This window comes from Diceros bicornis, chromosome 7, assembly GCF_020826845.1.
Source record: "Diceros bicornis minor isolate mBicDic1 chromosome 7, mDicBic1.mat.cur, whole genome shotgun sequence".
Taxonomy (NCBI): Eukaryota; Metazoa; Chordata; class Mammalia; order Perissodactyla; family Rhinocerotidae; genus Diceros; species Diceros bicornis.
In genome coordinates, this window is record NC_080746.1 from 76,157,629 (window position 1) to 76,184,732 (window position 27,104).

The window sequence follows — 27,104 nt, forward strand, 5'->3', positions numbered from 1 at the left end:
ACCCTGGAGAACCTGGGGCTGGCCCTCAGCCCCTCCAGCTGTTTGTTTGAGGTGAGAGCCTAGGTTTGTGGGCCTCCCAGAGGGATGGGAAAACTGTTAAGATGCTAGAGAGATGCCCTGCTTTTCTGGAGCTGAGGTTAGAATTTTCCCTTCAAAACCCACAAGTATGGATCCTTCTCAGAGCTGGGCGCTAAGCTGGGGCCCCAGGTGCAGGGAGGAAGTAGACTGATTTCATGCCCTTGGGAAACTCGCTGTCAGGTAGGAGAGCAGAGCCACATACACCTCTAATGCAAGCAGGGTGAAGGACGTACAGACCAATGTGGCGGACACAGAAAGGAGGGAGGGGTGTGGGTGTATGGAGTAGGGGGACTACCAGAAGATAAGTACAGTTTAGAGAAGAGAGGGAGGAAGGCAGGACAGGCAAAGGAACCAGCATGATCAAAGGCCCGGAGGTAAAAATAACGTGATGTTAAAAAAACAAAAAACCCGGAGTTCTCGGGTGTGGCCGGGACACGAGGTGCTGGGCGGGGTGGGGCAGTAGGCAGTGCACACAGGAGAGGCTGAGGCCTCACTGAGTCGCGGGACTTGGAAGGCTTAGCAGCAGGGGCAGAAGCAGCGTCAAGTTTGGGAGACCACCCGACTCAGGTAAGGAGAACAGACTGAGCTGAGCTAGGCATTGTCTTTCTTTCAACAAATATTTGTCGAGTGTCTACTACAGGCCAGCAGCTGTTCTGGGCACTTGGGAAACAGCGGTGAAGATTCGGATAGAACCTTCCTTGAGAGTAACCTCCACATTTTACGAAAGAGGAAATTGAGGGCCGGCTGGAGGCTCTGGCCGGGGCTTCTGTGGCCGGAGACAGCGTGGCTCTGGGCAGCAGTTTAGACGTCCGGGCGCACGTGGGTCGGTTCATCTGCCCGGGGTCCGCCTGCGCGCTCGGCGCCAGGGCCTCTCCACTGCCCCGCCCGGCTCGGAGCCCGCCCCCAGCCCGACCCACACGTGGGTTCCCGCACGTCCGCCCGGCTCCCCCCTGACGTCAGCCTCTCGGTTCCCATTTAAGGCCCCGCCCGCGCCCGGCTCGGAAGACCGGAGTAGCTGCAGCAAGTCCTGATCTAGCGCCGCGCGCAGCCGCCGCCCGCCTGCCCGCCCGACGTGCACTCCTGGTACGGTCGGGCCCCGCGCGCCCTGCGCCCGAGGGGGCGGGAGAGCGAGCTGCCTGGGAAGGGGTCCCTGCTCCCGGGGGCGGTGGGTGCTGCTTCCCAGATGCAGAGTGCAGAGGCCTGGGCGGTGGCCCAAGCCACGTGTGGGCTTGGAGCCCGCCGCACCCTGCTTTTGCTCTAAGTGGGCACCGTGGCCTCTGGCCGGGCTGGGGAACCGAGAAGGTGGCCGCACCCAACCTGAGGTCAAAAGCCCGAGTGGATGCAGAAGGACAAGGAGATGACAGATCCGAAGGGTGGAGCATACCTCCGGGCTCGAAATCGGCAAACGGCTCAGAGTTCCCGGAGCCGGTGGAGCTGAAAAAGCCTCAGCAGTCTGGGGCGGGTTCCTGGAATACGGAAAGCCGCTGAGCGCCGCTTGGGTCGCATTTTAACCCTGGGACTCTCTAGAGGTGGGCTGCATGGGGGCGGCCGCTGCCTGCAGTTATAGAGCGCTCTTTGCGTAAATTACATTTACATTTATTAAGCAGCTACTGATGTATTGGGGGCTACGCAGGGCACGGTGCGTGCAAGGATGAAGCGGGAAGGGTCTCAGCTCTCCCTCGGACGGTCTGTTGAGAGTTGGATCATCGGTACCACCCCCTCCTTTTGACAGATGGGGGAACCTAAAGCTGGGAGAGGGTTAGGAAAGGCATCTCTAAAGTCACGGTGTGTGGGTGGCAGAGTTGGGGGGTAGACCCTCTTTCTGCAGGGCTCCTCCCCCGCCCGTGTCCCCACATTGAAGGAACCGCTGGAGCCCAGGGCTTAAGTTTTGGTAAAGCCAGGAGGTCTCTGCAGGAAGAACTCCTCCCTCCCCTCCCCCAGGCTGCAGAAACCCTACAAGGCTGTCTAGAAATAGCAGTGATTTGTAAGGAGAGACCCGATTCCAGCTTGGGGACTCTGGGCTGCTTGCCTGGAAGTCCTTTCGGATATTTTTGCCCTTTGGGGCGGTGTCCAGACTTTTCGGGAGACTTTTGGGGTGGTGCTTTCGGGATACAACCTGTGATCATCTCTCCAGTGAACGCAGTGCGCGGTTGGATTAGCAGAGCCGAAGCCCCCCTCCCCGGCTCTGGAAATCCGGGGTTGCACCAAGTATCTGTTAAGTTTAGGGCTCCAGGCCTCAGGCCTCTGCAGCTATTTCTGCACTTCCTGTACTGAAAAAATTTCCTCATACTGGGCCTCACGCCTTTGCAACCAGGATCACTGCAGAAGCCACACGAGGCGCCTCCCTCCCGGTTGGTTAACAGTCCCTGGTTCCTGGTATTGCGATTTCAAGTCTGGCTCTGGCCCCGTGCCAGGCCCGGGTGGCTGCCAGCGGGGCTTCACGTTGTTGGCGTCTGCTTCGAAGCACTAAAATCTGACTCTGAGCTCACGCCTTCTCACCCGGGGAGCAGGATAGTTCCTAATCGTCTCCAATCTCGGGCGGGGCATCTTGGGTATCCGCTGTCGGGGCCAGTGCCAACCTCCCAATGGCCAGCAGCTACTAGACTGCTCTGGTCCTAGCCCAACGCCCTGGAATGCGCATGCGCGCAGGTTTCGTGGGTGGGCGGGAGGGAGGGGGTGGCTGCTAATCTGGGTGGAGCGTACAACCCGCGGGCTCCTGCGGACCGAGCTGTTGGTCTGATCCCCGCCCCTTCGGGGGCGGGGGAAATGAGTGAGCGCGCATGAGCAGAGCTTGCTGCACGTCCCGCGGCGCCCGGGTGGCGCCGCGAAGCGGTTGGTGGCGCCCTCCGGGAGTACCTCTGGTGCTGGAGAGGCTTGGCGGGAGGCCTGGTGACTGGAGTAGAGCTGGGCGGGCAGCTCACTATCCTCTTGTTTGAGGAAAGGCCGGCCCCGCTTGGGGTTAACTCACCACGATGAGTGAGCCGTCAGGAGGCTATACTTACACCCAAACGTCAATATTATTTTTCCACGCCAAGGTAAGGTCCTGCACACCAGGATCCTAGCCAGACCAGACCCTAGCATTAGGCCTTTCAGCTCTCTTTTGGCTATCTTGAGGTTTTTTCCCTCCCCCTTTTTAGTAATCCCTTGTGATTTTTAATGGCAAGTACTCCAAAAGGAAGTAAACTTAAGATTTTTCAGAACAGCTTTTGGTTAATGTGTTCATTTAAAGAGGATGCAGTGACAGTGCCTGTTTTTCCCCCTCTAGATACCTTTTGGTTCTAAGTCCAATATGGCAACTCTTAAGGATCAGCTGATTCAGAATCTTCTTAAGGAAGAACATGCGCCCCAGAATAAGATTACAGTTGTTGGGGTTGGTGCTGTTGGCATGGCCTGTGCCATCAGTATCTTAATGAAGGTAAGTGAGAGCCCATCATCACTGGAAGCCAAGGATACCTTGACCCCACCCATCCCCTCACTACCTCTCCCAAGAGTTGCATTATCACATTGTACATGCAAATATTTAGGTTTATGCACTCATTCAAAGAACTTTATGTAAAACAAACTTTTGAAACATGATGCTGTACTAAAAGGGTATCTGAACTAAAAAAATAAAAAGTTATTAGACTGGAGACTCAGTTCCTTCAATTCACTCTGTTGTATTAACATACATTAATTGCCTGCAAATGAAGAAGAGTCCATGCCTTTAAACAAGCTAAAATTATTTTAAAGTAATTTTTGAATTGAAAATGATACATACATATAGTAAAGTTAAAATCACACTGAATGGAAAATCTTAAAGTCTTCCTGTCACTCAAGTCCCTATTGCCCCTGCCCCCACCCCTTGGATAGCAATTTTGGTACCAGTTATGGAGCTAAAAATTTAATTAGAAAAAGAGAACTTGTGAATGAATAAGGAACACTTTTTACAGTAGTCAAGCCTGCTTTATCTAAAAAAGAAATTGAGGCTATTTACAATATTAAAATATTTTAAATTCAGATTTGGAATTTGTAATAAAATGAAATGATGAATTCTGGGTTCTGAACAGAAAAGGACTGAGAAGTGAATCTCAAGTGAATCTCACTTCTCTCCAGTGAGAGGGCTGAAGACAGAAATGAGCTATGCGGAGGTCTTATAACAACACAGGTTGTTCTGTATGTGCTCTTAGGAGAGGCCATGTGGTATACCTACTCTTATTCCTTACCCACTCGATCAGAGATTGATGCCACCTGTTTTTCCCACACCTATGACCCGTCTATGGTCTGACCCATCTATGGTCTGACCTGTCTATGGTCTTTTCCTGTGATGCCCTCTAACTCAGGTGTGGGTAAGAGTAGCTGCCAGATCACTCATTATACTGTAGATGATTTGGGGTAGATCTGCAGCTAGCTAGTATAACCTCTGTGGTTATAATGGTACACATCCCATTTGTATTAAAGCTATTGTTGGTGCTCTTGCTCTGAGACACACCTATAAACTTTTATAGGTTCAACTGATATTTTTCACCAATATTTTGCAATGCATAAATCTATCTTTATGTAAAACTGTTAGTGTTGGTTAATATATGGAAAACATAAACAGGGAATGATCCAGAATATCACTTTTTTTAATTCCAAGTCTTAATACTGATCAATATCACCTGTGTGATGAATAACAACCTAAAATCAATGTTTTAAACTGAATTTGAGAGAGTAAATAGAGCAGTTTTACATAACTGGACGTTACTCTAACCACTTCCAGTCCAGTGTTCTGCCTCCATACGGTGGTGATGGAGTTTCCTGCAGAGGTTGCTCCAGTGCGGGGAGAGGCTTGGAGAGAGGGTCAGTGCTTCTTCCTATGTGTGGTTCATTGGTGGGTTAGCTTTTAAATGGGGCCTGTCTCTACTTTGAGGTATATCATACTAATAAAGTAGCAGAACTCTCCTATGCCAGAAATATAGAAATTTTGCATGCCTCTACTAAAAATTTGGAAGTAGCAATTTTCCATTTAACTAAAAATTTTATGTCTTTTAGGACTTGACTGATGAACTTGCTCTTGTTGATGTTATTGAAGACAAATTGAAAGGAGAGATGATGGATCTCCAACATGGCAGCCTTTTCCTTAGAACACCAAAAATTGTCTCTAGCAAAGGTTGATTTCAACAAGTTTATATTGTGGTCCATGCTAGACTTAATTCTTTATTAAGGATTTATTAAGGATAAGAGAGCCTTTGAACAATTTTGCATTGGTGCTTATTGATACCAAAGTTTCAATTTCTAGTAAATGGTTTTAAAAGAAAATCCAATTTGTCTATGATGTGGAAAGCATCTGAATTAGAATGTAATTAGTAAAGCTCCTTAGGTCCATATTTAACCATATTGCTTCAAATATTTAAATTAAATATACTTACTCCCCCAACTTCCTTTCACATACTGACACAGAGTTAAGAATAGGGTAAATGAGCCTATTCAGCACATATTCTTGGCTTGACCTTTTCCCATTCACGAGCACCGTGCCCAAATAGTGTTCGTTTTGACACTTTTTGAAAATCATTGACCACTTATCTGATAGGTAACTCCCTTCATTATCTTCATCCCTGGGTTAACCATCCTGTGCCACAGGGTAACTAGAAGCAAGACATGCTTGATAAGTGTAAAGTTGCCTCTGCTTTGGGAAAAAAAAAAAAAAAAAAAAAGGCCTGTCCCTGGGCTGATATGACCACAATTAAGTTGTTAAGTATAAATATAATTATGGAAGAGTGTGAGCATTTAGCTCAGGTGGCAAAAAATTGGGGGCTATATCTCATGTGATTCCTTCCAGCTCCTCCCAGTTATAGTTACATAAAGTCACAGTGTGACTAAAACCAGAATACAAGGAAGGTGTTGATGTACTCTTCTTCCGTGTAAGTGGCCACAGTGATAAAACTCCAAAAACTGAAGGAGGAGTGGGCCCACCCAATGGCATAATGGTTAAGTTCATGTGCTCTGCTTTGGCGGCCCTGGGTTCGTGGGTTTGGAGCCTGGGTGCAGACCTACACACCACTCATCAAGCCATGCTGTGGTGGCATCCCACATAAAAAGTAGAAGAAGATTGGCACAGATGTTAGCTCATGGACAATGAGGAAAAAGAAGGAGATTGGCAACAGATGTTAGGCAGGGCCAGTCTTCCTCATCAAAAAAACTAAAAGAGTCTGGGGGTCATTGGGGGAATTAATCTGCCACCTACACAACACACTGATAAAATTGTCCATAAAAAAAACTGTATGGAACAGATTTTTGCTGGCTAGGTCATGGAGTTCTCTTAAAGGCCTAAATCTGGTTTTTGTTTCCTTTTTGTCTAGACTATAGTGTGACTGCACACTCCAAGCTGGTTATTATCACAGCTGGGGCACGTCAGCAGGAGGGAGAAAGCCGTCTTAATTTGGTCCAGCGTAACGTGAACATCTTTAAATTCATCATTCCTAATATTGTAAAATACAGCCCACACTGCAAGTTGCTTGTTGTTTCCAATCCAGGTGAGACTTTTAGTTGCGTAAGTAGATGAGGTAGGGTAAAACTGATGGTTTATGTCTGATTCTGTGTACACACATTTATTTCTCATATTTTTCATTTTCCTCCTGAAAGTGGATCTGTGTTTTTGTAAAATAGTTATGTTTAAAACATTAAACGGGATACAATGCCTCTGAAAGTAGTTGGAACTTTAAAATTAGTTACTTGCCCAAGAAGATCTTGGATAAGGGATAAGTTTATGAATAATGTGTTATTGATGCAGTTTATTCATTCAACTACACTTCTTGAATACTTAATGTATTTGCTATATTATACATAGTATAGAGGTTTAAAAATATTAAGAAAAATACTGATTGGTCATAATCAATATCAAGATCCATACAGAGCCATATATCTTGAGTAGCCAATCATTATCTAATGATTTACCTAGTATCTTTGTCTAAATGTTTTCTTCATAGTGGATATCTTGACCTATGTGGCTTGGAAGATAAGCGGCTTTCCCAAAAACCGTGTTATTGGAAGTGGTTGCAACCTGGATTCAGCCCGGTTCCGTTACCTAATGGGCGAAAGGCTGGGAGTTCACCCATTAAGCTGTCATGGGTGGATCCTTGGGGAGCATGGAGATTCTAGTGGTAAGCAGGACTTATTTTCTCTCTGTTTTCAAAAAGACTGTTTAAAATATTTACAGGGGTTTCATTATCAAATCAGAGCCAAAAATCAGATATCCATTCATCAGAGTAGACTGGCTTTCAGAAATCTATCTTTTGGTATAATTATATGCTAAGAGTTGTTGAGATTTTAGCCATTTTGTGTGATATTTTATGGCATGGGGGATGGGGAATGAAAGTTCTTTTACTTCTTACAGTGGACATGTTAAATAAGATGACAGCTCTTACGATGACCTCAATCATGTAATATCACAGCTGTTTATACTTGACTTGAACTGCTTGGCCCTGAAAAAGTCAGCCAATCCAAATAGAGTGTATGAAAAAATTCTGTTATTATCACAGTTGAAAGATGTTATAATTTGCGCAGAGTTCTCAGTTCCTTATGCCAAGAAAATTCCCCTTATGATCTCATACTGTCTTTACATTTCAGATATATATGGATTAAACATCCCAATAGGTTAGGAAAACAGGTTAGAATGTAGTGAAAATTCTTAGTTTTATATAATCTAATCAACAAAAGTCTAAAAGTGAGGGCATTGGTAGTCTTGACCATCTACCAAAAGTGGGTAATCCTCCCCAAATAAGAAAAGAGAATTAGAAAAATGGGTCAGAATTACTAGTCTGCTGGATGGCACATGGAAATAAATGTATTCTGTACTATTTCTTTTAGTGCCTGTATGGAGTGGAGTGAATGTTGCTGGTGTCTCCCTAAAGAATCTGCACCCTGAGTTAGGCACTGATGCAGATAAGGAACATTGGAAAGAGGTTCACAAACAGGTGGTTGACAGGTAATCGCTCTCATAATTTGGCAATATAGAAGATTAAAATTATTTTTATTAAAAGTTTAATAGCATTTCCATTTGAGTACTTTTTGTTAGAGAACTTGTTTTCTAAAGTTTTGTTAAAGATCTTGGGGCTGGCCTGGTGGCATAGTGGTTAAGTTCGTGTGCTCTGCTTTGGCGGCCTGGGGTTCGCAGGTTCGAATCCTGGGCGTGGACCTATGCACTGTTTATCAAGCCATGCTGTGGCAGCGTCCCATAGAAAGTAGAGGAAGATGGGCATAGATGTTAGCCCACGGCCAATCTTTCTCAGCAAAAAGAGGAGGATTGGCAACAGATGTTAGCTCAGGGCTGACTTTCCTCACGGAAAAAAGAAAAAGTTGTGTGAAAGATCATACTCTAAAATAGGTAAACGTATTAAAAATATTTATATTTATTTATTAATGCTACAGTCTATCTTTTTTTGCCGTAATTCTCAATTTACAGTATGATAAATCTTTCTGCACTTGTATTGTAAACTATAAAGATGAAACAAGTTAGATTAAGTCTACTCTTTGAGATTCTGTCTTTACTTCAACAGCATGTATGATTCATTCAGTTAGGAATAAGAATTTTTATCCAATTTCCTATTATAGTCTTTATGAATAGAAACACAGCTAGCTTGTTTATTCAGATGATTATAAAGTTTAAGCAATGTCTAGATTCATAATGGTACTAAAAATGTAAATAATAACTTAGAAATTGTTGAAACAGACAAGCTTTCAACTTGGTGGCATTATTTACTTATTATAAATGATGTAGTCTTGTCTGGACCTCAGGTCTATAGAAGTGAATAATGAATCATGATTGGTCTAGGCAAGGCCCTCTTATTTGTATTTGTTTAATTAAAAACCTGTGAACCCACCTCGAAACCCAAGAAACATTGACAATAGCTGTCAACTAACTGTAGTGTTTGTTGGGTTAGAATTACTAGTCTATTGGTGCTTGGAAATGAGTGAATTCTGTGCTCCTTCTCCCACTCATTCCTCCGTCCCCTCAGCCCGTCCCGGCTTGAAATAATCCTGAGTCAAGCATGCTATATGTAATCTTCTTGGATTTACTTTTTAAAGTTCAATATTTTACATTTTATTTTAAGAATCATCTATTTTATTGCATGTAGCTACAGTTGTTTGTTTAGCAGCTATGTAATATTCCACTTTATGAAATATAGTCTCTCTATGTGAATATACCACAGTTTATCCATTCCCCTGTTGGAGAGCACTGGGCTTGTTGCCATGTTTTTGCTATTACTAACAGGACTGTTGTGAATATCCCTATAATTAATATCCTGGTATACACGGCAAGGGTTACTCTTAAGTGTATAAAGTAACTTTGTGGCATTATTTACTATCAAGTGTGTGTTCAGTGAAAGCTTTGTTTTTCTTTGTTTCTCCCACCCTACTTTTTCCTCCCTTTCCCTGCCCTTCCCTACCCTACAGTGCTTATGAGGTGATCAAACTGAAAGGCTACACATCCTGGGCCATTGGACTGTCTGTGGCAGATCTGGCAGAAAGTATAATGAAGAATCTTAGGCGGGTGCATCCAATTTCCACCATGATTAAGGTAGGTCTATGTAGTGAAACATTGTACTTGAATGCCATTATTTCCTGTTTTTTAAAAAAGATTCTTAGAAAGCAATTAGATTAATATAAGTCCTCAATCACTGATTTAAGTAAAATAAATTAATGCACCTGCAACTTTCGTTTTTGAAAAGACATGGTGGAGCCTTAGAATCAGTGTCCGCTAGCACTGTGTTCAGCACATAAATACTTGATAACTTGTTGACTGAAAAACTCTCTATTCAATTGTGTTGAGACGGGTGGAAGACCATCAAAGCAGATTTCTGTCCTTTGGGAAAAACAGAAATTATACTCAAGTTAGAGTTACCATGGTGTTATACAATAAAAATTGGAAAGTGCTATGAATAATGGCAATAGTTTAGATTTTCTTTTAGAATGCAAATCTTGCTGCTATTTTAATGACTTTCTTTTACATGTTTATTACATCCTAACTGAAAATCTGGAAAGGAATTTATACTTACTAGGTTGTATTAAATAAGCCTGACAATTGTAGAGGATGAGAGTCTTGGGAGACCCCAGAATTCATAGACAAAAAACGTAAGATATTTTTCATTTTGTCTTCAGGGTCTCTATGGAATAAAAGAGGATGTCTTCCTTAGTGTGCCTTGCATCTTGGGACAGAATGGAATCTCAGATATTGTGAAGGTGGCTCTGACTCCTGAGGAAGAGGCCCGTTTGAAGAAGAGTGCAGATACACTTTGGGGGATCCAGAAAGAGCTGCAGTTTTAAAGTCTTCTAATGTACCACTTCACTGTCTAGGCTGCAACAGGATTTTAGTTGGAGATTGTGCATATTGTCCTTTTTATCTGACCTGTGACAAAAGCAGTAATATTAAGATAGCCTAGGAAAAACATAGTTTCCTAAAGTTAGAAATACAAATGGTTCATCAAATCCTGCAGCTATATCCTGATGCTGATTGATACTTACCTTGTGTACTCCTAAACTGGTTGGTGTAAAATAGTTCTAGCACTTCAGAGGCACCACTGCCAATGTTGCACATGTTGCAGTTGCCCTTCAAACCAGATGTGTGTTTACTCTGTGTTATAACTTCTGGTTCCTTCACCCAACAGACCTAGCCCAACTTTTTTTTTCTTCAGTCAATCACATCCTGGGATGCAATGTATAAATCCAGTATTGCATGTCTTGTGTATTCTAAAGGATCTTATTTTGTGTACTATATGTATCAGAATAGTGTACATTGCCATGTAATGTAAAAAGAAAAATCTACATATAAATAATGCAACCAGCTATCCAAGTGTCATACCAACTAAAACACGAAATAAACCTTGAACAGTGACTACTCTGGTAATTAATTATATTAAGATATAAAGTCATAAAGCTACTATTTATTCATTACATTATTGGGAGCCACTATCGGGTTATTCTTGGGCAACCCTGCAATGATTTTTTAAGGGGTACTGTTTACTAATGCTCAGACTTTAGTTTAATATGAATTAATATATTAAGGGTGTGACTAGATTGAGTAGGTTGTTTTAGTACCATTTCCATTATAATCAATCATTTTAATATACAGTCATGCACTGCATAATGATGTTTTGGTCAACAATAGACCCATAAGATTTTTTTTTTTTTTAATTTTATTTATTTTTTCCCCCAAAGCCCCAGTAGATAGTTGTATGCCATAGTTGCACATCCTTCTAGTTGCTGTATGTGGGATGCTGCCTCAGCATGGCCGGAGAAGCGGTGCGTCAGTGTGCGCCTGGGATCCAAACCTGGGCCGCCAGTAGCGGAACCCGCGCACATAACCGCTAAGCCATGGTGCCGGCCCTGACCCATAAGATTAATACCATATAGCTTAGGTGTGTAGTAGGCTATACCATCTAAGTTTGTGTAAGTACTGTAGGCAAGGAAGAAATTTTCCTGTACCTTCTAGGTTCTGCCTGGTCTAAGAATTAATTTGACATGAGATAGATTAACAGGAGAAAAACAAATAGTTTAATAACATATATACATGGGAGTAACCCAGCAAAACCAAGTAACTCACCAAAATGGGCAAAGCTTTCACCTTAAATACCATTCTCAGCGAATGACAAAAGAAGCTGTTGGGGGTGGGGAGAGTGAGGGACTTGAAAGAAAAGGAAGGCAATTCACAGGAATTGGAGCAAACATTTGGAAAACAAGTGTTTGGCCACACAGAAACAGAAGAACACAGCGGGAAGTCCAACAAACAGGCTTTTCTAGGTTCCTCCCTGTCTACCAGCTAGTTCCTGTTAGCTAAGGTGATAGCTCACTTCCTGAGACAGGTTTTTTAATCTGAATTCTTTTAGGCAGTTAAGGGGGAGGTAACAAAAACTTTCTTAGTCATTTGTTGCTTAAAAATAAGCAGTCTAAAATAATCCTCACATTAAAGAGACACATTATGGGGTGGCAAATTTTGTATGTATGTATGTACATACACTGTACACTGTATGATGTTCACACAATGACGACATCACCTAACAAAGCATTCTCAGAACATATCCTGTCATTAAGCGATGCATGACTATACTAAGCCCCAAGGTATATAACTTGATAATAGTATTAATCATAATTGGTACCCAACAATTCATGCAGACAACATTCTACACATGAATGTAAAAGACATTTGCCAACCGAACGAACATAAGCAGTGTTACTTTGCTACTATAGGGGGACACAGATTTTGAAGAACCTTTGCTCTCCAGAGGTCAGTAACAATGGTATTTAAGAATTTTAAACCAAGTAGTCCTGGTAGTTGTCTACTCAAAAATTTTCTTTAGATTTCCCTCAAAACATTTCTATAACTGTGACCCTTATCTAGGCTTGAAAAATGCACCTGTGGAGGTTATCTAGAACAACTTTATTGTCATCACTCCTCCAGGATCTTTTCCCAAAGTTTCCCTCCTGAGAGCTAGTTAAAAGAAATAATTGTTTTTCTTAAAAAATGTGTCTCAAATGTAAAAGGACGAGACTGACACAGTCTTGACAATTAACTATCATAATAGGATTTGCTTTCCTCTAGGCTTTTTTCCTAAATAACCTCCTTAAGATATAATTACACACCATAAAATTCACCCTTTTAAAGTGTACAATTCTGTGGATTCACATAGTTGCATAATCTTCACCACTGTCTTAGAACTTTTTAATTATCCCTAAAAGAAATGTGTACTTATTCCTATAACCTTTTGGAAACTCTGAGGCACCTTCAGTCTCTTTTTTAAAATGTATTTACATTTATTAACTTCATATTATTTGATACAATAATTTTTATTTATTTATTTTTCCCCCAAAGCCCCAGTAGATAGCTGTACGTCATAGTTGCACACCCTTCTAGTTGCTGTATGTGGGACGCGACCTCAGCATGGCCGGAGAAGCGGTGCGTCGGTTCACACCCGGGATCCGAACCCTGGCCGACAGCATCGGAGCGCGTGCACTTAACCACCAAGCCACAGGGCCGGCCCATATTTGATACAATAAATTAGTCAATCCCAACATGACAGAAACAATGCTTAAGAGAGATTTGTTAAATTAATCTTCCATGAATTTTTGGATTTAATCTTGTTAACACTTCCTTACTTTCTGGCACAGTAAGTGTTCCAGGTTCACCTTTTACCTTCCTGCCTCAGGCAAGAAACAAGCCAAGTCTGCAAGGAGCCCTGATTGTTTTTGTTTTTTTTTGTGAGGACCATCAGCCCTGAGCTAACATCCATGCTAATCCTCCTCTTTTTGCTGAGGAAGACCTGTTCTGAGCTAACATCTATTGCCAATCCTCCTTTTTTTCCTCCCCAAAGCTCCAGTAGATAGTTGTATGTCATAGTTGCACATCTCTAGTTGCTGTATGTGGGACGCTGCCTCAGCATGGCCGGAGAAGCGGTGCGTCGGTGCACGCCCGGGATCTGAACCCGGGCCACCAGCAGCAGAGCGCGCGCACTTAACCGCTAAGCCACAGGGCCAGCCCAACCCTGATTGTTTTTAATGGAACGTGATCTCATTTTAGTCTTAATAACCCTGGGATGTGGATTAAGCAGCCGCATCTCACACAAGTTGCCAGTTACTGGGGGAAGCAAATGGGAGGTTCAACACATGGTCCTCCTTCCATATATATAGATCTATGTCTATCTGTACATATGTGTGTAAGATAGATAGATAGACAGACAGGTAGATGTTTTTCCACTAAAGCCCATGTTGCCAAAATAAAACTATCAGGACTTCAAAGCCATATTCTTTCAAAATTCTTTACTGAGTGCCTACTATAGTTTGGTAATGTTGGACTACAGAAGACAAATCTCTGCTATCCTGTATTTACATCACTGCAATCAAGCAAAATGGTAAATTAGCTTGGATCCAGCCATCCAGAGAGACCACTCAGACAGAGAGGACTTCACGTGCCTGCCAATGCCCATGCGCCCTGGGCAGGTATGAACGGAAGAGCCTCTTTCTTCACCTAGAGCAGGAGTTTGGTCATCACCAAGATACACCTCCTTTGGCCACCAGGGGCCTGAGGCAGGCGTACAGCTCAAATTTTGAGATCATCCTGGCCAGCAGTGTCTCCCTCAGCTCTGTGGTAAATGAGGTGCAACCACCTGGAGTTGCTGTGGAGGGAGGCACAGGAGCACGTGAAAGTCCAGGACCAACAGTGGCTGCCACACCTGTCTGCCACGGAGGACTTCTTGCATGGGGCTGGTAGTAGGTTGTAAAAATGCCATAAGAGAAACAGGAGATGGGGAGGTGATGGTAGTCAACACAGTGGTCAAAGAAAGCTGGAGGGAGCCTCATCTATGCTCAAAACTGAACATGAGAAATCAACTTTGAGAAGAGCTGGGAAAGAACTCTTCAGATATAGAGATCAGCAAAAAGTCCTGAGCCAAGAAAAAGCTGCCCAAAAGCTGGGGGGAGGGTGGTGAGAGGCTTGAGATGAAGTTGGAGGGGCAGATGGAGGCCAAATCTTGAATGTTTTTTAGGTTGTGGTAGAAATTGGTTCTTCTAAGTGTAAGGGAAAGCCATTGAAGGGTTTTAAGCAGTTATTCATGATCTGACCCACAACCAGAACAAACCATAGGCTTTGATACAGAAAACGGATTACCCTTCCGATTTTGAAAAGGATTCAAAGGTAAACGATGGCGAAGTTGATAGAGGAGATTGTCCCTTTCTGTGCGTTATAAATCAACCCCCGGCGTAAATGAAAAGCGCCCTTAGAAAACTAGACGTGGCCTTTCCTTTTCATGACTGCTGTCTGTTCTCTCAAGAGAATTCCAACTTTGTATCAGCACTCGGTCCTGAAGGTCCAGAGCTTAAGAATAATTTTTTAAATTCTTGCAAATAAATGCGTGGACAAGGGCGTGATAAGTGCATCAAAAAGTATATTCTTCAAATTCAGATTGGTCATGCCCAAGCCCACCCTTGACTTATATTTGCCATCCTTAGAAGCCCAGGTCCCTTCTGCCCGTCCTCCCAGAAAGAGGCGGCTCAGGTCGGTTCAGGCGTTGCGCTCCGCCAACGCATCCCCAAGCCAGCCGCCCATCTTCCATCTTGCCTCAGCCGCCCGCTGCGCAGTCCGGAATCTGGAGGCAGTCGCCTGGATCTGCCGTTTGAAGCTGCCCCCCTGCTCCCCGCCCAAGCATAGGCAGCGCTTTCTGGAGAGTTCTTTCCCATGGGGGTCTCAAGCTTGGCCGAGTGGTACTGGGGTCTCCAAAAAGCCTGCCCTACAGTCAGTCCCAGGCCGAGGCAGGCTGAAGGAAATGAAGCAACACGCCGACATCCCTCTCCTGCACACTCTTCACGACCTCCACAATTCTCCACACGGACATTCTGAGGAAATAACCGTCGTCACCCAGAAAACCCACCAGGCCGCGAGGACGTCGAGCGCCTGCCAATGCGCCTGCGTCTGGGCCGGCAGGGGGCGGAGCTTGCGTGCTGACGCAGAGAGCCGTGCGAGGGAGCGTGCTTGCGCGCGGTGCTGGGAGTAACCGTCGTCGGGCCTCGCACGTCGGCTACCGTTGCTGCGTTTTACTGCTGTTGCTTTCTTCTTTTATCTTACTCAAAGGCAGTGCGCTGCGCTTTCGGACTATCTGTGCTCAGTTGCGCCAAGCAAAGCGTTTGTGAGTGTCTGGTACTGGGGCGAAAATGGTGGCTGGGGGCAGGGAGAAATCAGAAGGCCCGTGGTGCCCCAAGCCCTCCCACTGATGGCTACACTGGTCCTGCTCCACCTCTCCACACCCCTGGACCGGGAAATGCTTTCTTTTGCCCACCCCCCAACATGCTGCAAACTCAAGCAGTAGCTCTGTAAATGTGCGGTGTGGTTAGTACATCGGTGACTGTGAGAGGTTAATTGAGGGAGTTTGATTCCACTGAAATTGCATTATCGCTCTCAGGTTCTCAAAATGTCAACTGTCAAGGAGCAGCTTATTGAGAATCTAATTGAGGAAGATAAAACCTCCCAGAGTAAGATCACCATTATTGGAACTGGCGCTGTAGGCATGGCATGTGCTATTTGTATCTTATTGAAGGTAAGTGATCAGCCTGTCTTGTGGCTGAAAATCGGGTAAGCACTTGTAGGTCTTGTAGATGCTGGTGAGTTCAGGTTGCAAGGCTAATCGTTTGACAGCAAATATACAGCCTCTCGTTTGATTTTGACATAATTTAAGGAATATTTATTTGGAGTTTGCCATGTGTCAAGCATGGCTAGACTATTTCAGTTTATTCATAAGACACATGGATTGGATTATTTTGTTAATATTGTAACAGTTTTTGTTGAAATGATTCGTTACCTTGTCTTCCTCGAAGAGTAGTGGGTGAAAATCGTATTTCCCAATGGCTTATACTTAAAAATTTTTTTAAATTATGTAAGTACTATATGCTTATTGTAAAACAAAAAGTACCAAATTTGATGAAATAACCACGGAAGTCCTTTAATTTTCCTTTCTGTTTCCAGAGCGTCTTTTCATGTGTTTGTTGCCCGTTTGTATATCTTCTTTGGAGAAATGTCTATTCAAATCTTTTGCCTATTTTTAAATCAGGTTATTTGTTGTTGTTGAGTTGTAGGAGTTCTTTTTATATTTTATATGTTAACCACTTATCAGATACATGATATTCAAATATTTCCTCCCATTCCATGGGTTTCCTTTCCACTCTGTTGGTTGTGTCCTCTGATGCACAGAAATTTGTTTGTTTTTTTTGCTGAGGAAGATTCACCCTGAGCTAACATCTGTGCCAGTCTTCCTCTATTTTTTTTTTTTTTTTTTTTTTGATATGTGGGCTGCCAGCACAGCATGGCCGCTAACAGAGCTGTGTAGGTCTGCACCCTGGAACTGAACCCGGGTCGCTGAGGTGGAGCACGCTGAACTTAACCACTAAGCCACCAGGGCTGGCCCAGAAGTTTTTAATTTTAATGTGGTTCAATTTAGTTATTTTTACTTTTTGTTGCCTGTGATTTTGGTGTCATATCCAAAAATCATTGCCAAATCCAATATCATGAATCTTTTCTTCTAAGAGTTTTATAGTTTTAGGTCTTACATTTAGTTCTTTGATCCATTTTGAGTTAACTTTGTATATTGTGTAAAGTAAATGGTCCAACTTTGTTCTTTTGCGTGTAAAAATCCAGTTATCCCAGTACTGTTTGTTGAAAAGACTGTCCTTTCTCCATTGAATGGTCTTGGCACCCTTGTCAAAAATCATTTGGTCATATATGTGGGAGTTTATTTCTGGACTCTCTATTCTATTCCATTGGTCTATATGTCTGTCTCTCATTATAAATGAGATTTATAAATGGGTATATTTATTTGTTTGGATTTATATTTATATATAAATATATATATTATATATATTTATTTGGGTTTATAATAGATTTATAAATTTATAAATTTATCTCCATTTATAAATGAGAATACTGAAGCACAGATGTTAAATAACTTGCTCATGGTTAAATGACTACTAGGTAAAGGGGCCAGAATTCAAACTTTGGCATTCCAGACCTGTGCTCTTAAAAGCTTTACCATATTATTTAGACAATTTTTGGAAACCTGCAGAGGGAGATGACAAGAAGAAGCAAAGCCACTTAAATTCCAGAATCCCAGAAGGGCTAAGGAATTGGAATTACCAGTTGCCTTACAAGATGGAGGTGAGGGATGGGACTAAAAATAGGAGGATTGATTGAACGTTCATATGATGAGAAGGAAAACCACCTGATTCTCTTCTGTAGCTTAATCAGCCAGGCAGCTACCTCTTATGTTCCAGCAGGCAAGGGGAAGGATGTTATTCTTTGGAGAAATTGAATCAGACGGGCTTTGCACTCAAGACATCAAGGACGGTAGAGAACAGGCATCTTATCAAAAGCAATAGGATTAATTGAAAGTCTGCATGTTGGACAGTAAGACAAGAACCCTTTTACTCCCAGTTTCTTTTGGAACCCCCAGCATGGGCCTCATCTTTCCGTTTCAGTGGTATCAGCAGCAGCCAGGTTTTGCCTGGTCCGGAGGTCTGAGCTTAGCTCCACGAAGCACCTCCTTTAGTCTCTCTCTTTGAATTTTTTTTTTTTTAATTTTATTTATTTATTTTTCCCCCAAAGCCCCAGTAGATAGTTGTATGTCGTAGTTGCGCATCCTTCTAGTTGCTGTATGTGGGATGCGGCCTCAGCATGGCTGGAGAAGCAGTGCGTCGGTGCGCGCCCGGGATCTGAACCCTGGCCGCCAGCAGCGGAGTGCGCGCACTTAACCGCTAAGCCACGGGGCCGGCCCCTAGTCTCTCTCTTTGTTCCCTCCGACTTAGAAGTAGTAGCTTTAAGCTGCAGTTACTATCTCTCAGTTAACTCAGATGTACCTTTTTTTGCTCTTTCAGCCCTCCCACATCTGTCTAACCAGTTCACCATATTAAATGCCTTCGGTTGAAATGCTTAGAACGGTTTCTGTTTTCCTGTCCAGACCCAGACGGGTACACAGACTGATGTAAACATGATCTGGTTTTCTAATCAGCTGAGAAGTGATATGTGATCCTTCTGGATGAAACTCCTTATCCTCCTCCTATTCCTGATATATAATGCATAATTTGGTAAATTTTAGAATACACAGTTTTCCAGAAAGGCCTGATGGTACCTGATCTATGAAAAAACAGTGGCAAATAGGGACTTTGATCCCTTTCCCTTACTGCTCACCTTTAGAATCTGGCCACTGGAATCTGAGGGAATACACTCCTTCCATATAGTTCTATATTCTCTTGCATGTGATGAAAACCCAATTCAAATTAGAATAAGCAAAATGGAGACTATATATTGTTCATGTAACTGGAAAATCTAAGGGTAGAGCTAGCTTCAGGTACTACTAGATTCTGGAGTTGAGACATATCAAGACACAATCTTGCATATTTTGGTTTATATTTCCTCTATGGGCTTAATTCTCAGGCAGAGTCTTTCTGTGTGGTGGTAAAGGTGGCTATACAGTTTGTTCTTCGAGTCTTATGCCATTCTTAGAGCTTATGATTCCAAAGACACATGAGACTTAATTTCCCATCTTCCATTTTCAAACCTCATAGATATTGTGCTCATTTGTTATGCCTGGGCCATGTGCCCATATGTGAACTAATTGCTGTGGCCAGGAGGAAGGATGGAACAAATTGGTGGGGTCTGGTTATATGCCCATCTACCCCTAGGTTGAGAACCAGTGTTAATTGTACTGTACTGAACCACGTGGAATGGGTTCCCACAGGCGGTTGCCTTTCTATTTTGGCCATAAGGATGCATACTAAAAACAACTTCAGCCAATTCAGAAATCAGGCATAAGGGTTAAATATAATAAAATCCTTTGCAAGAATTTCAAAACTTTTCCTTGGTTTTAAACTGTTACCTGAAGTGGGAAAAACCCAATTCTAAAAATTTTAGCAATCATATGAAGGCAGACCAATAATAATTTTTGGTACATTGTTTTGTTTACCTTGACTTGTGGTCACTCTAAGCACATTCAAAAACTATCATTCTTGTATCATTTTTTCTGTTAAAAATATAACTCTCCTTTGATTATAAAATAGCCATACAAAAATTTTTCTCATTCTCCTAAAACTGAAGTAAGAACATTTTTTAGAACATTTTATTCAGAGCTTTCATGTGTTTTAGGATTTGGCTGATGAACTCGCCCTTGTTGATGTCGCAGTGGACAAACTGAAGGGAGAAATGATGGATCTTCAGCATGGCAGTCTTTTCTTTAATACTTCAAAGATTATCTCTGGAAAAGGTTAATTTTAGTTTTATAAAGTTATTCTCGAAGCTTTAAAAAAAAGTAATGAATTTTACCAAATGTCCATAAATATAAAATTAGAAACAGCACCACTGTCATTAGAACATGTAGTTTAAAAGGTTAATTTTTTAAAGAACATTTCATTCTAATTGGAGAAAATTTGGTAAATATAAAAAAGTAAAAAGAAAATTTTAAATCTTTTCTGTTAATGATTTTGTTTCTTTCCTTTTTCTATTCATTTGTTTTTTACATAACTGACATTACATTATATAAGTACCCTTTAAACTTGTCATTCTGTCTCATGTATTTTCCCAAGGATATGCAGTCTTGAATAGTTTGTGTAATATTATTGATATATTTATCTATATTCTTTAACTGGGTTTTCTTTTTGTGTTTATAGAGGACCGGGTTTCAAGGTATAGTGTGACACCATAGAACAGGAAATGGAGAGTTTGGCCCTGTTAGCATTAGCATCATATGTTGACCAACTGAGAAGCCTTAGAGAATTAGGAAAAATAATTATTTTATCATACACTGAAGTGTACAATGCACTCTTTGGTAATGTGATTCAACAGATGTGCTTTCTACCAGAAGCCCTCTTATCTGACATGATTGGAACTGAAAGTGGTTACTTAATTGAAAATGCCTGATGGAAAGAGCCATCATAAACATTTTATATTGACCTAAAACATATAAATGTACTTAGAAGTTTATTTGCTAATTTTCTGATTATAAGGGATAGCCTTTGAGTATGGCTCAGCTGATCAGAGTTTTGCAGTATCTTTTTTAAAGCACATCAATCCTGATCATTTCAATTTCTTTAAAGTACTACAATTAATTTAAAGATACTCATGAAGCAATCTGATCACAAAACTCTACTAAATTTTTATGATTTTCTTTCATTTTTTTTCCTCTCATACCTAAAAAGACAGTTTTTAAACAACTTGCTTTTAGTGTGTCTTTCCAAGGCATTCAACTTAATTTTCATAGAAACAATTATTTAAAAAATTAATTATGATATATTTGACATATAAAAAGAGTTTAAGAAACATCAGTGTATCCAACACCCAACAAAGGAAATAAAACATTACCAATTCAGTTGATACGTTCTGTGTGTTACATCTATTCATGTCTCAAGTGTTTACCTTTACCATGCATTTCTTTCACACTCGTATTTTAGTGATTTACATCATGTTATATAATTAATAGATATAACTGGCATAAATCCGTTTGGGTATAAACATGACTAATTCTTGATATGCAGCAACTGATGAGCAGAAGTACACAGACATACTAGGTAGAAGTCTACTAGTTGAGAGTGTTCATTGTGCCTTGAGTATCAGTATGTTTTACATCAGTTAATCTATTGAATCAGTTAAGTGGAGTCACGTTAAAAGAGCTACTACTGTATTAAAATACTTTTAAAAAAATTCAGCCTTCAATTTCTAGTAATATGGCAAGATAAACACCTGGATCAATCTTTTTGCTGTGAATAACAAAACTCCTGCTTAAAATATGAAAGAAAAAACTATCAGTCCTTAAAGAATTGACACGCTCTTAACAAAGTAAGACATTTTCAGAACAGGCACTGAGTGAAGGCAGGAAACTAGAAAGTTAAGCAGAGCATTGTAGCTAGTTTTCATTAGCTAGCTTTAGCCAAGCCTACTGAACTTGCATTTTGGTATTCACTGCTTCACAATACTTAGGAGACTGGAGACAGAGCCTAATTTGAGGAGTTGCTTAGGAGATAACCCCATAAAGCTGAGACCCCAATGGACTACACCAGGGATCAGTAAACTTTTTCCGTAAAGGGTCAGATAGTAAATATTTTAGGCTTTGTGTGCTGTACTACGGTCTCTGTCAAAACGTCTCAACTCTGCTATTGTAGTACAGAAGCAGCCATCAACAATATGTAGGTGAGTTGGTGTGGCTATGTTCCAATGAGACTTTATTTACAAAAACAGATAGTGGACCAGATTTGGCCTGCCAGTGTTAGTTTGCCAATTACTTAATGTAAGGATGACCTAGAAATAATTTCCTTCTCCCTACTTCTGAGGACTGCGAGTAAAATTGAGTCTCTCAGTTGCTTTAGTAAAGGGGAGAAATGGCTGCTAAGGATTTGGAGCCTCAAGCTGGTCCTTAGTTGAATTCCAAAAAATCTCAAGCAATCTTAAGACTTAAAATAGTTTCTAGAGGAAACCCACTTTATTTCAGGCCTCAAAGAACTTCCACAAGTAAAATTCCAAGGAAAATGAACATTTCACAGTAAGAATAATTAAATTTACAAGAAAATGCATGAGCAAGAATCAGCAGAGATAACAGAAAAGGACACCGTAGATTTCAGATATTGAATTTATCAAACACAAATTACAAGTTAACTATGATTATTATGTTTAAAGAAATAAAGGACAAACTTGAAAATATCAGTATGAGACAGGAAACTGTAAAAAAAACCTCAGATTTTAAAAAATAACCAAATACAAATATGAAATAGAAGGAAATAAAAACTCAGTTAATGGATTTAATAATAATAGAGCAGACACATTTGAAGAAAGAAGTGGTGACTCTAAGGCAGTTACCCAGAAGACAGCAAGAAGTGGAAAATATGACAGGTTACAAATCATGGAGGATAGAGTGATAAAGTGTAACGTACATCTAATTAGAAGAGTAACTGGGACAGAGGAAACATTTGAAGAGACTACGCCTGAGCGTTTTTGAGAACAGATTAAAAACGTCAATCCACAGATTCAGGCCAAATAACCTCAAGAAGGATACATACAAACTCCCCACCTAGACACATTCTTGTGAAATTAGAGAACAGTAAAGGCAAAGAGAAGTAGTTGTCAGAAGACAAATTACCTACAGAAAAGGAAGAAGGTGACTGACTTAACAGCAGTGAAACCAGAAGACAATGGAATGATATCTTTAATGTGCTGAGAGAGTAAATGTCAATCTAGAATCTCTACCCAGCAAAAATATCTTTCAAGAATAAGGGTGAAATAAAGACATTTTCAGACAAAGGCTGAGATGGTTACCACCAGACCCTCAGCAATGGAAATGCAAAAGTATATACTTACAGCAAAAGAAAAGTGATCTCAGACACAAGGTCTGAGATGCAAGAAAAAAAGTGAAGAGCACAGAACATGGTAAAAATGTGGACAAATCTAAATAAACATCAATTGTATAAGACTATAATGTCTTACAGGATTAAAAAAATTTAAAAATACAGCATATAAATTGGAGAGTGAGAGGTGGCAGTGGTGAATGAGGTTGGGTTCTAAGTTCCCCCTGTCGTTAGGGAAGAGGGATACGTGATGATTAACTTTGGACTTTGATAAGTTAGGTATGCATGTTGTGGGCCAGCCCCTTGGCTTAGCGGTTAAGTGCTTGCGCTCTGCTACTGGTGGCCCGGGTTCGGATCCTGGGCACGCATCGACGCACCGCTTCTCCGGCCATGCTGAGGCCACGTCCCACATACAGCAACTAGAAGGATGTGCAACTATGACATACAGCTATCTACTGGGGCTTTGGGGAAAAGAAAAGGAGGAGGATTGGCAATAGATGTTAGCTCAGAGCCAGTATTCCTCAGCAAAAAGAGGAGGATTAGCACGGATGTTAGCTCAGGGCTGATCTTCCTCACAAAAAAAAAAAAAGGATATGCATGTTGTAACTTCTGTGACAACCTTTAAAAGAACAGAAGCAGTGTGTAACCTATAAATTAGTAAAGAAGAGGAAGTAAAATTAGAAAAACATACCCAGTGAATTAAAAAGAAGATAAAAAAGAAAAAGAAATATTTAGAAGATGGACAATGTATAGAACTAAGTAAGAGTTTAGCAAGAATGCCAGACACAAAATTATTAATAAAAAATCCATTGTATTTCTGTGTCAAAAAAAGCCAAAAAAATTAAAGCTATTATTTACATTATCATCAGAAATAAGAAGTACCTGGGAATAAATCTAACAAGACATGTATAAGAGCTTTTATGCAGAATATAATACAACCTCATTGAAAGAAATATCTAAATAAATGAAGAGATATGCCTTGTTCATAGAAGTCTCAATATTGTAAGATATCCATTCTTCCCGTATTGATTATAGATTGTGTGCAATTGAAGTCAAAACCTCAACAGATTTTGTTGTTGTTGTAGATGCTAAACTAATTCTAAAATTCATTCAGAAATTCAAAGGTCCAAGAAAAGACATTATTTTAAAACATTGTTAAAAACACTTATTTTTATACAGTCTATTGTAAATAATTCAGTAGAGGTTCTACTCTGCCATAGATGCATCTGTGTAGTAAGAATCCTGTGCCATCCAACTGGTGAATGTCTGATGTCCCATCTCTTGTCTCAGCCAGAGCGCACACCTTCCATGTTGTTCCTGTCCATTGATTGCTTCCAAATCCAGAAGACCAAATAGTCCTTTATCTCCAAAGTAGGCTCAAAACAGTTGGTTCAGGCATTCCGGGATCTGCACCCCTCTGAAATCCCAGGTAAATCACAAAAGGAATAAAGACCCAGCAGATGGCAACCTGGCCACCCTTGAAGAGCTGCTGCAGCCTCTGCGTGGCCTCCATGCTCAGCTTCACAATGGTGACGTCCTAGGCAGCACAGTCAACGGGATGCTTGAAGAAGAACAAGGTGGTGAGAACCTGTTTTCCCAGAAATCAAGACTTATTATAAAGCTACACTGATTAACTGCAGAGACAAACGAAAGATTGTTGTATAACGCTGATCATATTGTAGATCAATAGGAAATTTATGGACTTAAAAAATTTTTTGTTATGTCAATGGTTGTTTTTATGGAAAGAAATAAAATTGAACCCTTATCTGAGTACACACACAAAAATTAATTCCAGGTTGGTTAAAGACCAAAATGTGAAAGGCAAAAGCAAAACTTCAAAGCTTTTGTTTAGAAGATCATATAGACTATCTTTAGGACCTCAGAGAAGGGAAGAATTTCTTAAACACAAAGACACAAAAAGCACAAACAATAAAGAAAAGAATACAAAGTTTAGAGTTTGTGTTCATAAAAAGACACTGTAAAAGAGTGAAGAGACAAGCTATGAACTAAGAAGATATTTGCAACATAAGCAACTGACAAAGGAATAGTGCTCAGAATAAAGTACTCATATAATAAAGATAAATATACACAACCCAGTAGAAAATTGAGAAAAGACGGACATTTCACGAAAGAAGAAACTCAAATTGCCTATAAATATATGAAAACACAATCTCATTAGTAACCAAGGAAAGGAAAATAGAAAGCATATCAACATACCATCACACACCCTTTAGATTGGCAAAAGTGTGATAATATGAAGTGTTTGTCAGGATGTGGAACAATAGGTGCTCTCATTCGTGACATGTAGGAAGGTGTTATAGTAAAACTGCTTTTTTTTTTAAAAAGTCATTACCTGGTGAAGTTGACACTTGAACATATCTCACAACCTAGAAGTTACACTTCTAGGTATAGTCTCAAGAGAAACTTGTGGAAGTGTGCACTAGGATACAGGTAAGAAAATGTATAGTGGTGTAATTTATAATAGCTCCAAACTGGAAACAATTCAGTGAATACCAATACTAAGTTGTATGAATGATGCAGTGTAATGTTACACAGCAGTGAAAGTGAATGAAGTACAGGGTCACACATTAACATGGTTGAATATCAGGTACATAATATGTAGGTAAAGCAATATATACTGTATTATTCAAAAACAGGTAAAACAACATGTTGTTTAAATGTGCATAGGTTTGGGGCCGGCCCGGTGGCACAAGTGGTTAAGTGTGCGCACTCCACTGCAGCGGCCCGGGGTTCGCCGGTTCGGATCTCGGGCGCGCACTGACGCACTGCTTGGAAAGCCATGCTGTGGCGGCGTCCCATATAAAGTAGAGGAAGATGGGCAAAGATATTAGCCCAGGGCCAGTCTTCCTCGGCAAAAAAGAGGATGATTGGCAGATGTTAGCATAGGGCTGATCTCCTCACACACACACACAAAATGCATAGGTTTTAAAACTTTTTTTTTAAGGTAAGATGATTTTTTTACCACTCAGAGGAATGATTGGTAACCTCTGAGTATGAAAGATGTAGATGCAGCCTATTAGGGGCACACAGGGGCTTCCAGGATATTGGTGATGTTCATTAATTTGTGTGATTTTTACAGAGTTGTTACCTTTAATATTTAAAAAATTGAACATATATTGCTTATACACCCTTCTACATGACTGATATATTTCACCATAGAGCATTTTGAAAATAAATTTAGTGAGCTCTAGTGAGGAAGAGCAATGGAACGTCCTTGATTATCCACAGATGTTTTAACTGTCTCATATGTACAATAGTTAACACAGAGCCCAAGTGCCTGGAACATAGAAGGTGCTAGGATATTTGTGGAAGAAAGGGAGGAATATGAGATCAGAACCTGTTATTATGGATCTTATGATCAAGTTAGGGGTATACGTACAACATAACCATAGGAAGATAACATAAGGCACAATATATAAGGACTATTTGAGAATTATAGGCAGTAAATGCTATAAAAATTCAGTAAAGTAAGAGAGTAGTATTCATGAATGATGTGATTAGGAGATGCCTAACAGAGGAATTGGTATTTGAAGAAGTACTTGACTAATAATATAACAACAATAATAATAGCTAACATTTACTGAGCATTTAATGTGTACTAGGCCCTGTTCTGAGTACCTTATGTATATTAACCTACTGAATCTTCTTAAGAACCATATAAAAGAAAAACTATTATTAGCTCAGTCTTGCAGATGAGGAACTGAGGGTCAGAGAAGCAGGCAAAATACTTGTTCAGGGTCACACAGCTAGGAAGTGGCAGAGTCAGGATATAGGCAGTTAGACCTCAGAGCTTTTGCTCCAGCCCAGCATGGTTTGCTGTCTCTTGGAGGACTGAGTTTTATTTAGAAAAGGAAAATAAATAACAGGTAAGGAGATGATGCTATTAACAGAATCAGGGCACCTGGAAAATCTGACATAAAAATAAGACTCAAAGCTAGTAAGATAGTTTGGAGGCAGATTGTGAAAAGATTTGGTATTTTGCTTTCATGTATGCTTTAATTGAATTTCTTGGACATAATGTTTGAAATAATCAATCTGAACTATGGAGAGATGACTCTGGAGAAGTTGCAAGGCTTTTTGCCTGTTTATGCTCTAAAATTCAAGGGAGGGAGGAGAGAGGGAAAGAGGAGATGGGGAAAGAGAGAGACGCAGAGAGAGATTGGGAGATTAATTTGGATTTCTGTGTTTAG

The 27,104-nt window shown here is 41.0% G+C and overlaps 3 protein-coding genes across 3 annotated transcripts in view; 2 read left to right on the forward strand and 1 right to left on the reverse strand.

The window, feature by feature from the left end:
- The first annotated feature begins 1,058 nt into the window (after positions 1-1,058).
- LDHA (lactate dehydrogenase A) lies at positions 1,059-10,927 on the forward strand. The gene is made up of 8 exons (XM_058546102.1): positions 1,059-1,161; positions 3,344-3,493; positions 5,089-5,206; positions 6,396-6,569; positions 7,023-7,196; positions 7,903-8,020; positions 9,490-9,613; positions 10,195-10,927. The coding sequence occupies exons 2-8, from the start codon at positions 3,368-3,370 to the stop codon at positions 10,357-10,359; spliced, it is 999 nt and encodes a 332-aa protein (XP_058402085.1). The 5' UTR covers positions 1,059-1,161; positions 3,344-3,367; the 3' UTR covers positions 10,360-10,927.
- Positions 10,928-15,653: 4,726 nt separating this feature from the next.
- LOC131408932 (L-lactate dehydrogenase C chain) overlaps positions 15,654-27,104 on the forward strand; it is a 34,900-nt gene continuing 23,449 nt past the window's right edge. Inside the window, exons 1-3 of the mRNA XM_058546116.1 lie at positions 15,654-15,707; positions 15,981-16,115; positions 19,709-19,826. Of these exons, the coding sequence (XP_058402099.1) occupies positions 15,990-16,115; positions 19,709-19,826 (244 nt within the window). The 5' untranslated portion in view covers positions 15,654-15,707; positions 15,981-15,989. The remainder of the gene's footprint in view (positions 15,708-15,980; positions 16,116-19,708; positions 19,827-27,104) is intronic.
- LOC131408154 (mitochondrial import receptor subunit TOM7 homolog) lies at positions 24,204-25,270 on the reverse strand. The gene is made up of 2 exons (XM_058544710.1): positions 25,247-25,270; positions 24,204-24,430 (listed from the first exon to the last, which is right to left on the reverse strand). Exons 1-2 carry the CDS (start codon positions 25,268-25,270, stop codon positions 24,254-24,256), a joined length of 201 nt encoding a protein of 66 aa, XP_058400693.1. The 3' UTR covers positions 24,204-24,253.